Below are 20,703 nucleotides of genomic sequence, written 5' to 3'. Positions count from 1 at the left end.
GATTTGCTCGAAGAAGCTCATCTTCGAGTCGAGCATTAAACCAAGGTATTTAACCGCTACTTTTGACTCTATTGTCAACTCGCCGATCGATATGGGACGTAGGGTCGAGATTCTCCTTCTGGTCAAGATGATTACTTCGGTTTTCCCAACGCAATGCTGAAACCGTGCATGTGAAAGAGTTTTCTAGTGTGCCTGGCATATCTGCCCATCTTACGGAATTGAAGGCATTTCTGACATCCAGCGTTATGAGGAGCATTATCCGTCGAGCTTGGCGGCTGTGTGCCTCGGCTCGATGAACCGCATCTACGACCTCCATAACAGTATCCACTGTAGATCTCCCTGTTCTGGACCCAGACTGCCTTGGGGATAAGTCCCGGACAGCACGGATCGCTTCAGCGAGTCTACTCCTGATGAGCTTCTCGAACACTTTTCCGGCCATTTCAAGCATACACAGTGGTCGGTATGTAGACGGGAGCTCCGGGTCTCCTTTACCCTTACTGATCAACGCGAGTCTGGCCACTTTCCAGTGACAAGGAAAAACGCCCTCCTTCAAGCAGAAATTCTGGCCGTTAGCGGAACACCAGTTTGTAAATTTCCGCCGGGATGCCATCAGGGCCTGGCGTCTTCCTGTTTTTCATAGTGAGAACCGCTTCTTCGAGCTCCCTCATTGTGAAAAGGGGGCAATCCTCGACGCTTTCCGCGCTATTTACATCAACCCGTACAGGAAGTCTGGGGAACAATGCCCGCACAATGCGGTCCACCTGGTCGGTACTTAGTATGCAGGGCCTCCGCAGAGCCCCGATTTTCCGAGTGTCAAGCTTATAGCCAAGTCCCCACGAGTCCTCATTCACCTCGTTAACAAGATTTTGCCAGCCGCGAGCTTTGCTTTTATTTACAGCGCTGCGGAGTCTCATTTTTGCTGATCTATACTGTGCCTTTATGGCATATGCCTCCTCGTTGGCATGCAAAGTTGTGCCAAACGGCGGGGCTTATGACACTCCCTCCATAGATCGGCAATTTCTGCTGTCCACCAGTACATAGAAGGCTTTTCGCGCTTGGGGCCTCTCCGAGGTATGGAAGCTTCACACGCCGTCATTATCAATTTCATCACTGAATTTGTGACGGTGTCAGCTTCGAACTACCACCCCCCGGAGTGCCCTCTAGCGCCGCCCTGCCTGCTCAAAGAGCTATGACGAGAAGTCTTCTAGGACTCGCCACCCGTCCACCGATGATGCCAGAGATTCCGACGTAAAAGCGATGTCAGGAATGCTTCCTTTACTGCTTGGGCGCCGAAACGTTGGCGTGGATCCGGTTCTCGCGGCCATTTTTAGAATTAGAATGGTTGCACTCCGGTGCATGTTAATTTGTAAAATGCGGATCATGTCGCTCGTACCCTAGCCTTCTCCAATCCCGCCCTGAAGATCGGACACCGTCCCGGGTCCGCAGTGTGTGCGACGCCCTCACCAAACGCGCCCCGATCTCTGCAGAAAACACAACTCTCACTTTCACTGCAGGTCTTCGCTTGATGACCCACTTGGCGTCATCTCCGGCATGCTGTCTTCCTGTCCGAATCCTTGCAAGCTGCTGACGTGTGTCCATAGTCCAGACACCTGTAGCACTTGGTGGAAACTATCCGCATTCGCATCCTGCATACTACCCATCCGATTTTGATGCTTCCGCTGCTAAGAAGCTTGCTCGCATATTGCTCGGGGACTTCCACCACAGCGAGCTTTTGGCCTCGAGCATTTACAGAGGTGTTACCTCTGGACATTCACGCGATAGCGCCTCCTTTATTTCGACCTTTTCTTTGAAGCAGTCAAGATCCCGGATTTCTAGAGAGCACATGAGCTCTAGGCTGGAAGCAAGAGCCTTCTCCCCCAATAACCCCTTGACCGTTTTGCAGAACGCACTCTTGTTAGTCGTCTTTGGGCCCACTTCAACGAGAACTCCGCCACTCCTCGTTTTCTGTATGGAAGACACCTCCGCTCCGTTGTCTTCGGGTTGGGTGAACTTAGAGGATCGTATCCCTTGCATTTACCTCAGCATCACGGATCACTTTCTCCAGGGCCAGGTTAAAGAGGACGCATGATAGGACATCCTAGTCAGCTTAGTCAGTATTATCAATTTCGTCGGGATATATATCAAATTCTCTCATGGCCGTTCTAGTATTATGCTCTATATAAATGTGTACTCCCAGGCTTAATTGCGCACTTCTACCTCTTCTCGGTAATTCACAGTGCTGAAAGATAAAATATTCCTGCAACCCCTAAAACATCCTGTAGAGGTCCATGTTTATTGATGATCCTGTTTTCTGTTTAAAAGTACTGAAAAGTATTTATTTAACTAAACACAATACTGAAAATGAGAAAAAGTACTGAGGTCAATAAAACCGATAGAGCTAAATGGCGAAACCGATCACGACGAGCCGACTTCGCTTGTGAATGGGACAAAGGCTGAAGAAAAAGAAGGTACTGATGAACTTCAAAGGGTACCTAATTTAGTACTTTTAGTACTAAAAAGCCGACACTGGACGTATAATCCAGCATGCAATGCAGCAGTAGGGAGCGACGAAAATCAGAATGTCTTAATTGAAATAGTAAATAAAACCGGCTTCCTGATCAAAAGAGTGCAATTTGCGGAAGCTTTGAAAAACAATTCCACATCACATCACATTTACGTCTTTTTATTGCTAGGCTTACCAAGATACAGAGACACAGTGCCGCAAGCGAAAAGGGAGTACTTTTCAGAGTCCCATCAATCCACTCATATTCAAAATGTTCAGCCAAGATTACTGAAACTCGTACTCAAGTTGAAGGAACCGAGCTCCAGACATCCTCGATACCATTATCGAGGAGCGCGTGTGCCTATTCGAAAAATCCTTATTCGAAGTGTGACTAACGTCTAATTCGTAAATTAACTTCAATATTCGCAGGTTTTAACCTACGAATTTCTATTCTAGTTGAATCCTAAATCCCCAACTCAAAGGAAATTCACTATTCCAGGGAAATATTTGCAGCCCTGTATTAATAGTGAATACTATCATATTAGTACATTTAATAGCTGAGCTAAATGTTCCACGGTTTTTCATTAAAACGGGCACTAAAGCAGCCATGTGCAAATCACAAGACGCATCCAAACAACAATCCCAATTGATATAAATAAACACTGCTGCCGGTATCGCAAGAATAATCCTAATAAGACAGAGATGTTTACAGTACATTTCCAAGATATCAAACAGTCAAATAATTGCCACCGCGGTTACTGTAAAAGCAGTAAAATTCTGATAAAAGATGGAAGTCGTATATGGAGAACATCGAAAAGTTTTTAGACTTAGATGATCCAGAACGGATCAAACATAGTCGATTTCAAATAAACTAAAACAGGGAGATAAGTGCCTCATCTGGAAGAATTACGTACCGATCACCAGTATGCTATTGGTTAGGTCCACTAGCATTTGATGTTCACGGACGATATGAATAGTTTAGACTCAGTTTATGGACAGCGTAACCAACATGAAATGTTTTACCCCAATATGATGAAGTGCACCAGTAACATAATGGGAAACTGTGGGAACTATAATATTAATTGCGTGGATGCATTTACCTTCCTTTCTAAGTAACCGAGAAAAAAAAGCAGCGACGGGGACCAAGTGAAACGACATATAAACATTGCAAATAGACCGTTTCTTTCAGTTGTTCCAATTTTAGATATAGAAATGTTCATAAGTAAATTTTGCATATAAAATATTATAATACGGACATTCTTACTGCATGTATGGTTGTAAGAATATCCAGGAGCGCGCTGGAAGCAAAGCTCAGGAGGTTCGAACACTGGATGATTTACAGAAATAATGGGATGGATCCATTTGCACATGTAGACAACAAAACGCTTTTCAGGGCCTTAAATCAGATAAGACTATCCTTGAATGTATTACAAGGGGTTTCCACCCATACTGCTATATCGCAGTAAGGTTTTTTGAAACCATTAAGTTGCACAACAATAATATTTAAAAAGTATTTTCGCAGATTTTTCGTCTGGGCAACTTTTAGCTACGAATCATTTTTTTATCCTACATTATTTCAATAAAGCCTAACAGCACATATTTATCAAAATCCTTTATTCGACTCAATTTGAGGATTCGTAACCAGAAATAGAATCCACCTCAAAGTCAACAAAATAATAATATAGATGAACATTTTATAGATACGGTCAGTTCACTTTCGATAGCACATATTGGTTAGCTCTAAACTGGCAACTAAAGTATTTTCATATCTGACCACTATTAACTCTGAAAGATAGAAGAATTTAACCAGCGTCGCAGCCTCTTGGATGGTTCCAGTAAGAGATGCGATATGCTAGTCATCGGTTATATGATAGCAAGCAATCAAGGAGATGAGAGAAGTAAGTCAATATTAATACAAATCGTATCTCACCCACATGAACTTCCTACAACTGTCTTTGAAGTAACGGAAACCATCCCACCCCACAAAAATTAAAGCATATTAGCCAATGTGGTTTGTAAGGAGGGGTATACATGCAGTAAATTCCATACATGCAGTAAATTCCATACAGCCATTGCAATTTCTGCAAGTCTGCTATATCTTCTCGCTCGGTTTAAATACCGAATAAGATCAACCCCCTGAGTACGATGACTGGAGACAATATGTAGAGCGGAACAGTGGAAAGATTGTAGAGACCCCGTTAAATTGTACTTTTTTTGCGAGGCAATCACGATATAATTGGAAACAATAGTACGAACAGTTCAGTGATTATTGTTTGAATTAACAACGTTGAAAAGAAAACCAACGTTAAACGTGTATCACTATACCCGTCAATTGTAGCTTGCTAGGATTCATATTTTTTGGATAAGTTGTTGATAGTTTTGATGACCTCGCATTCTATCGCCATGATTTATCAAAGAAGCAGTGGACACGGATATTTGATCCACAATAATAAAACGACGATATCCTAAGTATAACAAAGTTGCTATTTTTTTTATTCAGGTAAATTGGAATTGGTTGAGATGTCGGAGACACTGAACGAACAAACATTCGCATTTCAACAGAATGTTAAAAAAATGTTCCAGAATGTGAATGTATGACTCAAATCACTCAAAATATATGATGTCGGGTCCTCACGGTATCGAACTAACATATTAATGGCGCATCATGGGATTCTTTCAATAAATTAATGTTTGCACGCTTTGGGGGTGCAGAGAAAAACATAAAGTACTTGGAAAAAATTTGACTAATAATAATTTCTATAGTAAAATGTAAATTTCCTTAATGAAAAATAAAAAGAAAGTAAATTATAGTTTAAATAAATAAATTAGCTCATATTTCTTTAGAGGCGAAATGGAAGCGAACAAAAAATCTGTGAAAAATTGAAAACTTTCAAAAAAAATGTGTCTTATCAGTTTAATAAGCAAAATGCCTAAAAGTATGGTCAATTTTCCAGTCGAAAATACAGATTTTCGGCCAAAAATTCTTCCTAAGGTCAATGAAAGAAAAGTTTTTGTGATCTGCTAAATATAAAGTTTGAAAATATAGTTGGGAAGCGCTGATTTACGAGAAAGAGCTGAAGAAAAAAAACATTTGTTATCAGCAAGACTTACGGAGCAAGGTCCAAATTTCGCAAGCAAATATTCGCAATGAACTGTCAAGGATTGGGGGAGTCCAAAATCAACCGTTGGGGCGGTGGGAGACAGCCATGACATGTAAGGCGAACCCTTAATTTCGTCGGAGGTTCCAAAATTATGCGAGGATGTGTGATGGGGGTGGAACTCTTCACAGAATTCACACTAGCTGTTAAAGTTTTGTGTGAAACAATAATTGACATACGAGCTAAATACTAAAGTCCCACATATGAATTATTACTTTTCCCCCAGTCCGTTATTCAAAACGGTTTATTGTCTGCCTTTCTGTTTGCTATACGCACTTTTCTCCAAAGCAGTCAGTAGATATACATGCATACAGAGAATGACATAAATTTACGTGGAGTTTAAAGGTGGAAATCTCCTTAACTGCTTTCTAAGAAACAGTAGCATAGAGGATAGTACCTCACTTAATATTTGCAAATTTTCGTGGAAATTCCACTACTAGTATCAAAATTGTGTCTAGATGTGTAAAACAAAATCTTATTAAACTTAGTATACTGTCTGTCTGTCACACGCATTTTTCTCAAAAACGGTTATACCGATTGACACCAAATTTGGTAGGAAGGTGGGAGCTGTGAACGCACACACATGTAGTAAGTTACATAGCTCTGCGTCGAATTTGAGGGGGCTGATCTCAATTGTAAAATTTTATCCAAAATGTAGGAGAGCGGGAGCTGAAAAATGGCCAGTTCTTTCACGGACCCATTCTTGAGCCTACCTACACAACACAAAAATCTAAAAAAAAAACACGAAGCTGCTAGTATAAATTGCCTAGACTCTGAAATACCTTCTATACCCCCCCCCCCCCCCTCCGACATCCTAAACCTTCACTCCTTAGGTCGCGTTTTTCGCAACGGTAGGTTAATGTATTACCATCGGCCCTACAACGAACATCGCTCTGACACTGTCTACTCCATCTCCCAATAATTTTAACCCTCCCGTTATGCATCCTTCTCCCATCCTTTTACCGGTAATTTTTCCATACGCAATCTTAATATTATGGGGGGTTTTTCCTGGCTTTCCCCCCACTAGCTTGTAAGCTTAGGTTAAGTTGAACTGTATATTACTTTTATTATTAAGCTTTAGGTTAATTTCTAGAAAAGACTAATGTCGTTAGAAATAAGTTCTAGTATTAAGTAATAGCCTTAAGCTTAGCAGTGTAAATAAATTGAATGTGTTAAAAAAAATACCTTCTATACCGATAACTGTTCAAATAAAGTTAATTATAGTATGTTAATATATTTTTTAGTAATTGAGTGACAAATTATCTTAAGTTCATCCTAGAATCATGAAAGCGATATGGGCTAGAGCATGATTCCGCCAAGTTTGATTTTGAATGTCAATAGCACACGAAAGTAAATACTCTGACATAATATATGCGTATACATTACGTGCCAGGTACAAATGAGACAAACATCCACTCGAATATTTTTATGTAAGAAATTCACAAAACCTTGTATAACTGAAGCGTCCAGTATATGAATTTTTAACTATGTATATACAAGCGGAACTGTCATGCATTCATCTTTCCTTACATAAGGAAACACAAAATTGTTTATATCTGATTCACCCGGCTTCCGATTTCCCGACTTGTTTATAATTTTAATTAATTGTTTGTCTCGAAGTGCTACTAAAATTGTAGTCAAATACAGTAGAATTTCATTTATGCTTATGTCCACAAAAATAAATAAATATATAAAACTTATACGGCAATACGAAACAGAAAAAAAGCAGTGAGAAAAAAGTACACAGAGTTTCCCGTTATAATAATAATAATCATTGGCGCGACAATTCAATTGGCTTAGAGCCTTGCAGAGCACTTTATTCAAGACCGTAAGGGTACAGTACTGGATTACACTACCCTGTAGAAGACAATGTTGTCAACATTGCACTCGCCCGTGATTATTACCCTAATTTGACTCAGGTACTTAATCACAGCTGAGTCGACTGGTATCCGACGTCAAGTCACGATACAAATCCCACTGACACCAATGAGGTTTGAATAGCAACAGCCCAGGCCTTCAACCAGTGACCTACCTGGACCATCCCGTTGACAATGGTAGAAATTTTAATGGCGGAAAGCACCGCTCTTTTGAGCAAAATTCTTCCATGGAAAATTGACTCTATCTTTTATCGTTACAGAGTTATAGTGTTTTTCGTGAATAATGTCAAGAAGCTTGTCCTGCCTAACAAAATCCCAATTTTCCACACCCTCATACATTTAAGGTAGTTTTTCTATGTGACGGTTTCCAGAAATCTATTTTTAGATTAAACGTCTGTTAAACCAATCATTTAAAATTCTTACATACTATTCTACACACCTATAGTTGTGAACCATAATTATGTATTTCCGTTAATAAATTCTCATTTTTATTCTGGATTTTCAATGAAAAATAGACGCGATTTTTGAAGATTTTTCTTTTCAACTCCGCCATTTTAATGTTTAATGATGTAAAATTATAATCGTGGTTCGGATAATAGGGGCAAATACATAATAAGAAAACGGTTGGATTTTAAAGGGGCGAAAGGAGGGTGTAAATTTTTTTCACAGAACCTGGTCATGTCGGGTATCAAATGAAAGGACTCAATTAGTATTCGGATTTCGGATATTGGATGAAACATAGGGAAGATAAGATACAAAACAGGTCTCGTTCTCAGAACCTACTCAACTGAAAAATCTGAAAAAAATCACAATGATGCAACTATATGAAATCTAGGCCTAAAAATACATCCCATTCCGAAATCTGCGATTATATAGGACATAATTCTGCAAAATTTTAAGGCAATCCGACTACTTTTAACAAAGTTATAAGAGATCAAAGTTTCGCAATTCAGGTAAATTTATGGCACCCAAGCCATGTATGACGTCATCATCATATAAAGTGAACTTAAATGGGGTCGATGGGAACCTTTTGGTTTTCCCTTTTTGAGTTTTTTTAGTTATTTGCATTTCAGTGTCAATTACTTCAGGTAGACATGTGTATGTATATGTATATGCTAATAAAGCTTGCCGGTAGTAACCAAAATAATAGACGAATGTTCTGATTACCAACGGTTTTTAATTAATGTACCTAACATATATATGTATGTTTTTGTACACGAAGTAAAGTGGAAATGCGTGAAGATGCGTTACATCAATTTAGATGCACACATATATATGCATGCATCGTCATGCGGTAATAGGCAATGTTTGTTTATTTTAGGGTGAACACAGTATTTATATCGTTGATTTGTATGTACGTTTATGTGACTTGGGATTTGGCAAAATATGATGGAATATTTTGTATTCTTAGCTAGTATGAATGGAAAATCGTGGAAAGAGAGTTTCTCACATAGGATGAACACAAAACCATTATCTCCGAAGCGCCCGGCTTCCGGTTACCCGACTTGTTCATCTAAATTTCAGTGCTATACATTTCGATTTTCAGTGAGAGTTTGCTTCAGTTTCATCATTATCACGGTTAATGCTGTATTAGTGATAAACTCACAATGACGAGACAAGTATAAAAGACAAACAAACACAACATTCATGACAATATGGTTTCGAATCCTGGGTAACGAGAGCCTAGCGCTTCACCCAAAACACAACTCCCCAACCCCCCCCCCCCCCCCCCCCCCCACCAACGAACTGTCGCGCCAGAAAATCCATTTTTTTTGTATTATAATTATGGTATATATACGGCTCAAGATAGTTGATCCATTGAATGTATAAACAACAGCAAATGCGTAACTGAAATCCCAGTTTTTTGTTTGAAACTCTCAAGAACTCGATTTGAGCATATCATTATATTTCAAGCTAATATGTTTCAGAGTTCAAAACAAACTTCATCAAAGTTACTGAGCGTATTAAATGTGTACGATTGCATTTCAGTTTCAAATTGTTGTTCAAGTTGTTGTTGTTGTTTCCTTAAAAGGCTTAAAGCAATTTTCATCTGTGTTGATTTATGAGAGCTAAATACTAGAAAAGTTACCCATGCCATTTCCGTATATTGTTCTCAAAGCAACAGACCTACAAACGATTTCAACCACGCGTTAGAGTTCTCATCTAAATTCATAATTACTAGTCTTCTACCTCTAATAAAGTTATATGCGCAAAATAATTAATGACCGAAACGGAATCGTTCGTATGGAATGTGTACAATACTCAACAGATTACTGCATACTAGAAAATACATACACAATTGGTATAAAACGAATGGAATTTCTTAGAATAATCTTCTAAAGATTGGACTGTAAAGAAAGAAAAAACCAGAACGCATCCTATTTATTGTTGCGAAACCACTACTCACAGGCCATTTTCGTAAAGTGGAAATCGACCAAAACCACATTGACTGTATTTCATAGATCTTAGCCCTTTAATCTCGGAAAAACTATCTGGTATTGCAAGTCAAATATATTTTTCAAGTATCCATAAAAGGATACAAACGGATCAACTGCAATCCATAAATTATTCATGAGCATTGGACTGTTATGCTCCATCAGTACCATCATCACCATCATCTTTGTAATACTGGCAATATAAGGAAATCGGTTGGTTCACATTTCTTCTGCTCGACGTTAATATCGATTTGCTCGGTTAGTGGCTCGAAACAAACGGATATGGGAGAATGGATATAATTGAACTGAGTATGCTTGTACGTATACAATCTTACTTCAAAGATTTGTTGTTTGTAATTCACAAATAAATTGTTTTGGAGGACACAAATTACTACTAAATCGAGTCAAAAGTTGCTTTTTACAGTATGTATGTATGTTGTAGACCTTATGGTGCTTCTAATCCAAGTACTCGCCTGTCGAGTTACATTAAGGATACTTAAATACGAAAGCAGGGACAAACAAAGATAGTTCTAATAAAATACTCTCAAAATTTATTGACTAAATGGAATGAAAACAAAATAAATACATTGCTTTTGCCCCGTTATTTCCCTACTATGTGTTTACCACAAATTCAACCCTAGGAATCCGTCTTTTGCAAGTCGATCCCGATTTCAAAGAGCACACCTTGATAGTATTATTGATGTTCCAATAAGTGGTAAGACATACGCAGTCGAAAAAATACATTGGACAGGAGGGAATTCTAGTAAAACACCTATATCGGATAATACGAACATATCACCTAGACAAGAAAATCACTTTGGGGCTAAGACCGCAACGTTGCAATACAATTGATAGTAATATATAGGTTGGTTGGCTGTTGGGTATATTCAAGTTAAGGCGAACTTCCTCAATGGGGGACGTTACAACTATGACAGGAAGCTTTATGAGTTCCATCCTAAATATTTCAGATTGATTTTTTTTCGTATCAAATTACTGGAAAATTTCTTGATTAGAGGTAGAAAGTTAATGTCGCTTGATGTTTTGTTTTTGTCATTTTTAATACAGCTTTTTTTAAATTATTTACAGAGCTTGCCTATGAGTTCTTTGTTAAGTAGTAACTGTGTCAATTAGGGGGAAACCATATTAAAAGGTTTACTTTCACGTATTTTTTTATGAAGAATTAATTAGAATTCAATCAAATTCGGACACTATATGTATCAATCACAGTTCGGACCACTTTTGAAATTTGGAATAATTTAAACCAAAAATAACATAAAAATAGCAAAAATAAGTTACGCGTCATTATCCCCCTGACTTTCGTAAAATGAGTTCTCCAATTGCGAGGCATGTAGCGACTCCAATTTTTATCTCAAACCAAAAGGGATTTAATTTTACATTACTAATTCACTTACTAAGAATATTAATCTCATAACAGCTGAAAATAATCAAAATCAATCAAAAAATATCATCCCAAAATTGGTTCATATTCTTTGCTGTTCAATAAACAATCACACCTCCAAACGCCATAATGGTCGGTTCATTACTAAGTTAGCATTCCCGAAAATATGAATATGCTCATTTTGAGAAAAACCCATTTGAAAAATCGCATTTTGGATATGAAGACTTTTCTCGCTCTCAACTACAAACAAAATACAGTTACAAGAAACACAAATGCGTTTTGAAATTTTTGCGACGTATCTGTCATAGTTAGGCTAACGATCTATGCAGCAGAAAGGATTTAAGTAGGCAACATCGAGTCGAAGCAGAAGTATATGAAAAGAAATTTCATTTTGTATTATTCTCTCAAAAGTGCGTTTTTAGTCATTATCCTCTCCAAAGCAATTACTAATCAGTAAAAACTACCCTCGAAAATTCACGATTGATAGTCTCTCCAGCACATTGCTAACATTTTCCAAATTGACGTCAACGCTGTGGTGCTATATCTGTAACCAAAAAAATTCGTTTTTGCTCGGGCAAGTGGTAAGTTCGATGCAGCACTGCTCGAATATTTGAACAATTACCCTATCCTCGGCTTGGTCAGTTGATTCTCTGAAACCTTGACTGTCTTGTTATATCGATTACTCCACTGCCTAACGAATTGGTTAAATATGGCGGTACTGCAGAAACTAACATTTTTGCTTTGGTTTAGCGTGTAAATATAAGGAGACACTTTCAACCCGTTTAATAGTATGTGTCCGACACTCATTTTAACTATGTCCAATTAATTTTAAATTTACAAAGATCCAACTTAGAAGGAAACTATAAGCAATTAAAAGAGATCATAGTTTTCTGGTGAACAAAAACTAACAAAAACTAGTTTAACTTCATAATACACCCGCTCTTCTCTAATAGAATTAGTTTCTCCGAAATGCTACGTTCTCTGTTTAAAGGAGCCGTCCGTAAACGCATATTGCAGTAGATTGCCATATCATTCACCAGAGGTGGAATTTTATCGATTGATATACGATTGAAAGACCATGAAATAAAGAAAGCCGAACTAATACAAAAGTGGACCAGAGAAGCATGTCTACAGAAAAACTATTTTTCAAATCAGAAGAGATTTGTCCTCATATGAATCGGTATTGCCATCAACTCGGCGGAGAAAACTCCTTGTGTCAGAAAATAACTCTGTTTTTTCACGCCCAAATAGTAGTTTCACCTGGCCAATTACCATATCCGTTGAAAAAATCCCAATAAGAAACGCTCATTTATTAATTATAATGGTTTAAAAATTAGCGCCGGAAGAGAAAACGCGGTGATTGGTTGACACTCCAGGTGAAGTCACGGAGCGAGCAATTTGAGTCTTACCTACGTGAAAGCGTACAGTTTAGTGTTTATTACTTGTTACTTTTGAAGTAACCAATCAATTTTTAGCAAAGAAGTAAGAAATTATTGCATGAAATTAATTCAATTAATCTTATGTTTCGACAGTAATGGTAGCAAGCTAGTTTTTAGTAGCTTTGTGCTGATGAAGGGGGTTAGTTGCTCCCGAAATATATCTACACTGTAAAATAAAAATTGTAGTTTGGAGTAAGCTACTGGTCTATCAATTTTAGGCTTGATTACAAATAGAAGACAATATCTAACCTCTTAGCAAGCTATAAATTCTGTCAAGTACATCGTACCCGAAAAGAAAGATGTAAAAACGGGAAATTCAATATGTTGTTTACCGCATATCAGTAACACTAAGTAAAATAAAAGTATTGTAATGTTGGTTAGTGTTTGTCTCACATCGATTGCTTCAAACATATTTTCCATTTTACAAGTGTGAGAAATTAAATTAATGAAAATCTTCGACAAATTGTTATATAATTGATTTACATGTGCCAGCGTAAAAGTTATAGAAACAATGCATTGGAGGGAGTACAGTTAATGTGCAAAGACAATCTTTACAAGGCTTTGGCGGAAATAATGCCCGAACACAGGTACACAAGGCACTTCATTCGTATCTTTACATGGGCGGCGATAAAACGTACGTTTCTGGAAGTTTCACAAGCAGCAAAGAAGTGCGTTCGAATTTGGTTGAAATTTAAAATGTCGATAATTTGAAACAGTTTTTTTCCAAAGACGGTCTTTGAGAGTTTTGTCAGATTACACTGTAGAAGAACTTCCGTCATTAGTGAAAATAAGGCGGGGAGTCTATTAGTCATGGTTTGGGCATATCTGCTATCTGATGGGAAAATCATAGTTCACTGTCTAATTGGTTGATTTACTAAAAAAAAATCGAGGAACCAGAAGCTAAAAGCTTCAGGTATGAAAGTTTGTAAGGAACTCTGAATGCATGACAGTTGCATTTGCATAATAAGTTAAAATGCAATTGCGCACCATTTAGGTATCGATTAACTTCGTAGAACTCACACTAAGAGCTTCCTCAGTAAATGTGAAGAAGCTCACCCAAAACAGATACAAACCAGTCGGAAACAGAAAGTTGGGCGCTTCAGGTGTAGAAAGATTTGTTGATTTGTTGTGTAAGAATATTGGTTTTATTGCTATATGTATAACCCGTAGTGTGAATATACCCGATATTCAATTCAATTAGGGAGTAATAATTTGACGCAAAAGAAGCAACTTTAACATACTATAACTTTGTTAATAATAGTAGGATTTCCACCAAACTTTTTAGAATGCTGCTTCATATTAAAACCTATATATATTATTGCATCGGATGCATAGGATGGACCTAGTATTTGAGCAGATATCGTAACGGAGAGTATTTCGGAGTTCGGATACAATGTGCATGGAACACCATAATTTTCTTTAGATTTTTCGTTGGGATAGTTTTTGAAAATGGCTATGAAGTAATTGACTCCTATCGTCTGGCCAGGAATGCGGACTTAGATCTAGTCGAGAACGTCTAGGAGCCTCAAAGACGCAGCAAAAAAAATTGATGGCTGCTTAGCGTGAAAATCCCGGAAATTTAGCATTATCATTGTCTGATAAATGTATCCAACTAACAAAAATACAAAAACTCAATAGAAAAAAAATATATTTTGTTAAATTTCCTAATAAACTATAATTTAAAACCTTTCGTCATAAATGGTTGCAGCATCATAATTCATTGAAAAAGAAATCTTAGCGTTCCACTTCTTATTCTACCTATTCTTTTTGTTCGAAATTGCTAAGGAGATGTACGCAAATTTATGTGTGCACTGTGAGGAACTATTCCCCATTTAACTTAATGTTTATATGGGTATGCATATTTCGCAAGGGACAATTATTTATATGCACGGACTGTGTGAGTTGCTCAACCACCTGTTTGCTTCAGACACAAATATCTGTCTGCTTGCTGTCTGATACAAACTGTCTGAGGCTGGCTTAACCACAAAAGAAGAAGAATGTCTTCGCAATTCTTCAGGCTTAAAATTACCTTTCGAGTTTATATCTACATACTTTTTTGTCTACACTTGCAAAGCCTTTTAATTTTCTCATTGGATATTAAGTCCGATTTCACCATACATACGTACAATATGGGCAGATCATTAAGGCGGTATTATTCGCTATCCACATTCCAATCCAAAAAGACCGTATTCGCACTTGGAAATACTCGTATTAATCCAACAGAATTCGTATTCGTACTCGTAAATACGAATACGTTTGTATTCATTTTCGGACGTGAGAATACAGCCGCATTCGTATTCACTTGTGCAAATACCAAAATATTCGCTTCTTCGAATACGGATATATGCCCAACACTGGTCCATGCATATGGTATCTAGACCTCAAAGTACTCTAGTTAATAAAAATTTATTAATGTATTTAGTATATTTTTACAAATTGACTGGGAACCCCCCTTAAGTTTATCCCAGAATCATCGGATCGCACTATTACTAACAGAGTTATAATGGGTCAAAGTTGTCATTTTTGTGCAAATTTCTTGGATTCTAAGAATTTGAATGTCAGTATCATAGACAAGTGAATAGTCTGCCAAACCAAATGCATAAACCTTACCAGCTAGGTTTATATAAGCAATACACAAAACCTTTCATACTTGAAGCGATCAGCTTCCGGGTCCCGACTTGTTTCAAACCCTTGACAGCAGCAGCATTTCTAATTTAAAATATTGTCGGACAATTGTCATGTGGTATTTGTCTGTTTTCTAATAAGCTTTTTATATATATTGTATAAACTACAACTCAATTCAGAAGCGAAGCGGGAAAAATGTGCAGCATAATTTCACATAACTTCTTATCTGAAAGATGAAAGTTTAACAGAATTGTCAAACTGTTTCAATCCAGGACTAGTGTACATATTTTCATTCCCCTGTAAAGTACAAGGAAGTAGAAGTATTCTTGAATTCATATAAGAACAAACTGATATACAATTTTGTTGGTTATTACAAAGAATAAAAAAAGTTGATCCGCTAGCATTGAAAAAATTAATAGTGAAAACATCTGAACTTTTCTTCTCTTCAAAAGTAGCAAGAAGATATCAGGTACCGTAAGTGACAATAAGCATAACAGGAATGCAGATAGGTTGCGAAACTTCACGAAAATTCCATTAAATAATTAATGTACATCCATACATATGTGACCCGTTTTTATAATCAACTATGTAGAGGTTGTGATGTTTCTTTCATGAAATTGTAAATTTTGAACTGTCTAAAATTTGTTGATGCATTTTCAATTATTTTCGACACTTGCGACATATGAATAACAAATCAAAATCAATTGAATTCAAAGTTTCCATCACCACGAACTATTCGATGCAATCAAAATCTGAAAAACTCTTAACGCAATCTAAACTGGGTTTGTATACATATGTACAAGTATGTTGTAACAGATAACATTTCTCGCCTATCTGTTCAGAATAATTTCCATGAAATTCATGAAATTCTAATATGATTTCGAAATTGTTTCATAGTCCAATATTATTCGAATCTAATAACATTTTAATGTATTCTGTTGCTGAGATGATAATACTCTTAGTACTACTTCTCTATATGTGGTATCTACTCTGAATTAGTAGTGTAATTAGCACGTATTCTGTACAACTTGCACGTACACATTGCAACAACTTGAAGTCTGTCTACTGTATGTATATCTGGAATTCCTAAAAGGCAGGTTGAGTGTAAGTTGACGCTCCCTAATTATAAATGATTCATATTCTACTTCGCTTCATTCCAAAGCAAATGGCAGGTTATATGAGGGAGAACATATTATTTATGTTATGTGTACCATTTGGGGGAAATAAATTGCAAGGGACACAAGGACTTCCTAGATAGTAGTGCGTACTTAGCTTTTAACATATTACAGGACACATGGTCAATGTTAGTAGTGAAAATAAATCCTGGAAGCTTTTATGGATATGGTTCCGCCTTCAAAAATCCCATTTGAACCTTAATATTCAAAATCCTAACATGGGCTGACAGTATCTATTAAATTATTGAAGTAAATATACATGCATTTCATCTTAATTAAGCGTATACTTACCTTTTATTTAAAATTTTACGGATATTTTGCCTGGTGTCGTTTGGTTTCCGCAATGTTTCGTCTATTTGAAGCCTTTGCAGGGCACCGATCTTCCGTTTCTGGTCAGCACAAAAAGCTCTGTTTTCGTAAAATTTTCGATAACGATCTTCACTACTAGCGGCACGATCTTGCATCTCGTAATCGTCAAACGAAACGTTACGCGCCCCGATCATTACTCGATCCGGTTTTGAATCATAACCTATTTCCTCAGATTGGGTTTCCGATAATGATAATAAGTTTCGCCGATACCGTTTCAATTGTTTACCGAACTCTTGAAAATTTTCACTTGGCGATATTTGCCTTAAATACTTAACAATAAGGCGTTCTAAAGAAGCTCGTAAGGAGGCGCGCTTTTCTTTTACCCCAACTAAGTAATTAGGTTGGGGAACAGGTTCTACATTTTCTACGTTTTCTGACTCTACGTCGACTAGCTCTGCATTAGAGTTCAAATCACTTTTGCGAAGTGTCTCAAGGAATCTCTGGCCTGCCTCTGTTTCAGCAGATGTGAAGCCTGCGACTTTAGATCGAGGATGGCCTCGCATTAACCTGTCAAGTGTAAACGTTAGTGATATTATAAATTCATATTTCATATTCATATATTAAAACGATACTGACATAAAAATTGTCAATTCAATTCAATTAAGAAGAAATTCACTTACCTTTTCAGATCACCTTTTATGCATTCTTCTTCAGTGCAATTTGGAGAAAAGGTTGCTTCCAAAATTGCTATTTTTGAATCTAAATGGCCACACGTTAACCGAATTTCCGAATCATAACAGCCCCATTCCTCGATAAATTCTGCAAAAAAAAACCAATATGCACACTGAAAATAATGCTGATATTCTTTCCAAGGGATAATCTAGAGAACATACGTGTAAATTTCCTGGGAATACTTCTACTATGCACGCACACATGATAAATGAAAATTATAAAAGAATGTGTGCAATTCCGAAGGGATAAATCACGAAATGTTAGACAGGGGTCCGATAAACAAGTGAACTCGACAATTTACTTGCCACATTCAAATCGGCCGTGGCGAATTGTTAACACCGACGGGGGTTTGATACAGGAAGGCCCAAATAAAAATAACAACAACAACAACGACAAATTCGCCAACCATTTATTCTCCTGCACTTACCCTTCGTTCGACGTTGAAATGTTGTCACTTACAATAAAGTCTGTTATGCTTTTGAAAGACATACCCCCGAGTTAAATGTAGAGAGAATATAGATATCTTAATGCAGAGGGTTTTTCCGAGTTTTCATGATAGTTGTATTTTGGGCATGTGCAATTTGTAGGAGAGAAAGTCGGCGTAAGAATGGGATTAAATCATTAGCTTATATGCAAAAATATCGGAAACCTTGCTAACAGGCGAATTGTTGTTTTTTGTGCACAGAAGCAATAAACGAGGGTGCAATGTCACGCTCTACGGAAATTATTTTCGGAGATTTAAGACAATGAGGGCCAATAAAAGTTAATTGTTTTGTGTGGCTTTACGCGGTATTATCCTTTTACATTGGGAAAGGATATGATATTTACGAAAGATTTTAGATGAAATTTGAGGATATTGAATAGTTTTTCCTCATACTAATTATAAATCAGCAGAAATGTTTCATATACCATATTTGTGCATAAACATATACGAAGTTGATGAAATTTTTATGTTTATTTAAAATCTTATACAGGTTGCTTCAAAACTTCTGGATAAACTCTATACCAGGCGATTCCTCAAGCAAAAGGTTCATTTGTGAAAATAGAGTAAGCTGTGTAGAAATAATCGCTTTCCAAATGCGAAAATTGTGTTTTCCTGCCGCAAAATTTTGTGGTTTATCCCAATTTTGTTGGATTTTTGACATACATAATTTAATAATTTTCTTACAAAAAATGAATCTCTCTCTCACCATAATAAAATTTTGGTAGTTGTTTATTTTATTATTCCTCTTATTAATCAATTACATATTTAGTTTCTAGTAGTAAATCTCAATCCAATTACCACTACCTTTCATATTACGAAAACATGATTCGCGAAAATCAATACAGCAAAAATGCTAATACGAAGCAAGTCCTCAGTATAACCATGGATCTGAAAATGAAGCCGGAAATATGGCCTTAATATTCTCCATTGGAAAACAACAAGATGACCCCAGCATATTGAAAAACTAATTCAATAGTGATAATTGAGAAGTTATAGCCACATCACCTGTTATAATACGAATTTTCAATACGCATCAACGAAAAATGACATTCAATGTCAAATAAAAGATGAACAGTATTCTCACATTGTGAATGGTTGGGCAACCAATTCGATAAATGACATCCAAACTGAGAACGTTTCGAAAAAAATATAATAATATAAAGAAAATGGATGAAAGAAGCATATTCATAAATCGGACTTCAAGACAAATAGAATTCTGTTCAAATTGAAAACCTACTTTTCCTGTTGCTCTAAAAATTAAAATCAAAAACTCTATCTTGATTGTTTTTTTCCAGTATTCAATTATCGTAAGCGGTTTTTGTTAAATTCCTAGAAAAATTATTGTATATGCTGGAAAAAAAAAGCTATGCATATCAGAAGTTGTGCGTAACACAATATTGAAAAATGTTAACGCATTTGTTTGGAGCACCTTTTCTCTCTAAATTGGTAGACACTCCAGCTCAATTAGTTCCAATAAATCTACTTAATATTTTGTTGAATAACCATCGTGATCCTGTCATTTATATTTCATACATTTATTAATTCCATCAAGTCAAATCAAGGTTAATGAATCATTTTATTGCAGTGTATAAACAAACATCAACATTATGAATACGCCTGGAATAGAACAACACATTAACAGCAAAGTATTGTATTAATTTTGACAGGATCTGAATGCACAATAGACCGGTATTATAGTCAATAGCTTATTGACAGAATGAGCTAAAGCTACTTCGTAATGGTTTAAAAGTTCTCCTTTAATTTTGAAACAAAAAACATAAAACCACAGACAAACTAACGTAGTATGAACCTCAAACATGGTATGTATTATTAGGCAAACACGGCTTTACGATTTTTTACCAGGAAAGAGGCAAATCTTCAGACGCTGTCTCACCTCTGCCCTGAGAGCAGCGTGACCTAAGCGGCTCGCAGATGTTAAGTGCTCCTTTATATAATTCGTAGAGCATGACTACCGATTATATTGAGCGCAAATCCGCTCATAATATTGATCAGAGCCTGGCCAGAGCTGAATATATTTTTTTGAGAGTTGCGGGGTCCTAAGTCCTCATCAACTTGATGCATTTGGTCCGGCCCGGGATCAAGTTGATGCGAACTTAGGACCCCGCAATTCTCAAAAAATATGGTATATATTATTCAATCTGTATCCCCAAACAAGAGTCAATAAAAACTCGAAACCTATGAATAAGTGTTATGGGGAGCTAATCTTCGCCTATGGTCCGAAGGAGTTTGATGTTATCAATGCGCAAGCAGATCCTGAACAGGAACCAGAATGCACTTTATCTGTCAAGCTTCCTAGGTGTCCCCCATGCAGCCCACAATTATTTTGGATATTATTGTCACAGTAGCAGGAAGCTCTCAATTGACCCTCTTACAACTTAACAATCACTTATCTCCAACATATTTCCGACCCATTGGAAAGTTCTCAATTTCCATAATCTTAAAATTAGTGAGTAAAACAATTCCCCAGGAAAGGCAGAGGTTTTTTTTAGTTAAAATATAGGATATCCACACAATCTCTTTCTGTTCATTGTTATTTATTCCGCATT

General features: G+C 36.9%; 1 protein-coding gene across 4 annotated transcripts in view; it reads right to left on the bottom strand.

Moving 5' to 3' along the window:
* Window positions 1-20,703, bottom strand: part of LOC119650983 — a 103,864-nt gene that overhangs the window by 70,319 nt on the left and 12,842 nt on the right. For all 4 annotated transcript variants that reach the window (XM_038054249.1, XM_038054248.1, XM_038054246.1 and 1 more), the window contains exons 2-3: window positions 17,601-17,739; window positions 16,903-17,487 (exon numbers count right to left, since the gene is read on the bottom strand). In XM_038054249.1, the coding sequence (XP_037910177.1) occupies window positions 16,903-17,487; window positions 17,601-17,739 (724 nt within the window). The remainder of the gene's footprint in view (window positions 1-16,902; window positions 17,488-17,600; window positions 17,740-20,703) is intronic.

This window comes from Hermetia illucens, chromosome 3, assembly GCF_905115235.1.
Source record: "Hermetia illucens chromosome 3, iHerIll2.2.curated.20191125, whole genome shotgun sequence".
In the NCBI taxonomy this organism is placed as follows: domain Eukaryota; kingdom Metazoa; phylum Arthropoda; class Insecta; order Diptera; family Stratiomyidae; genus Hermetia; species Hermetia illucens.
This window is presented reverse-complemented; position numbering and strand designations above follow the sequence as displayed.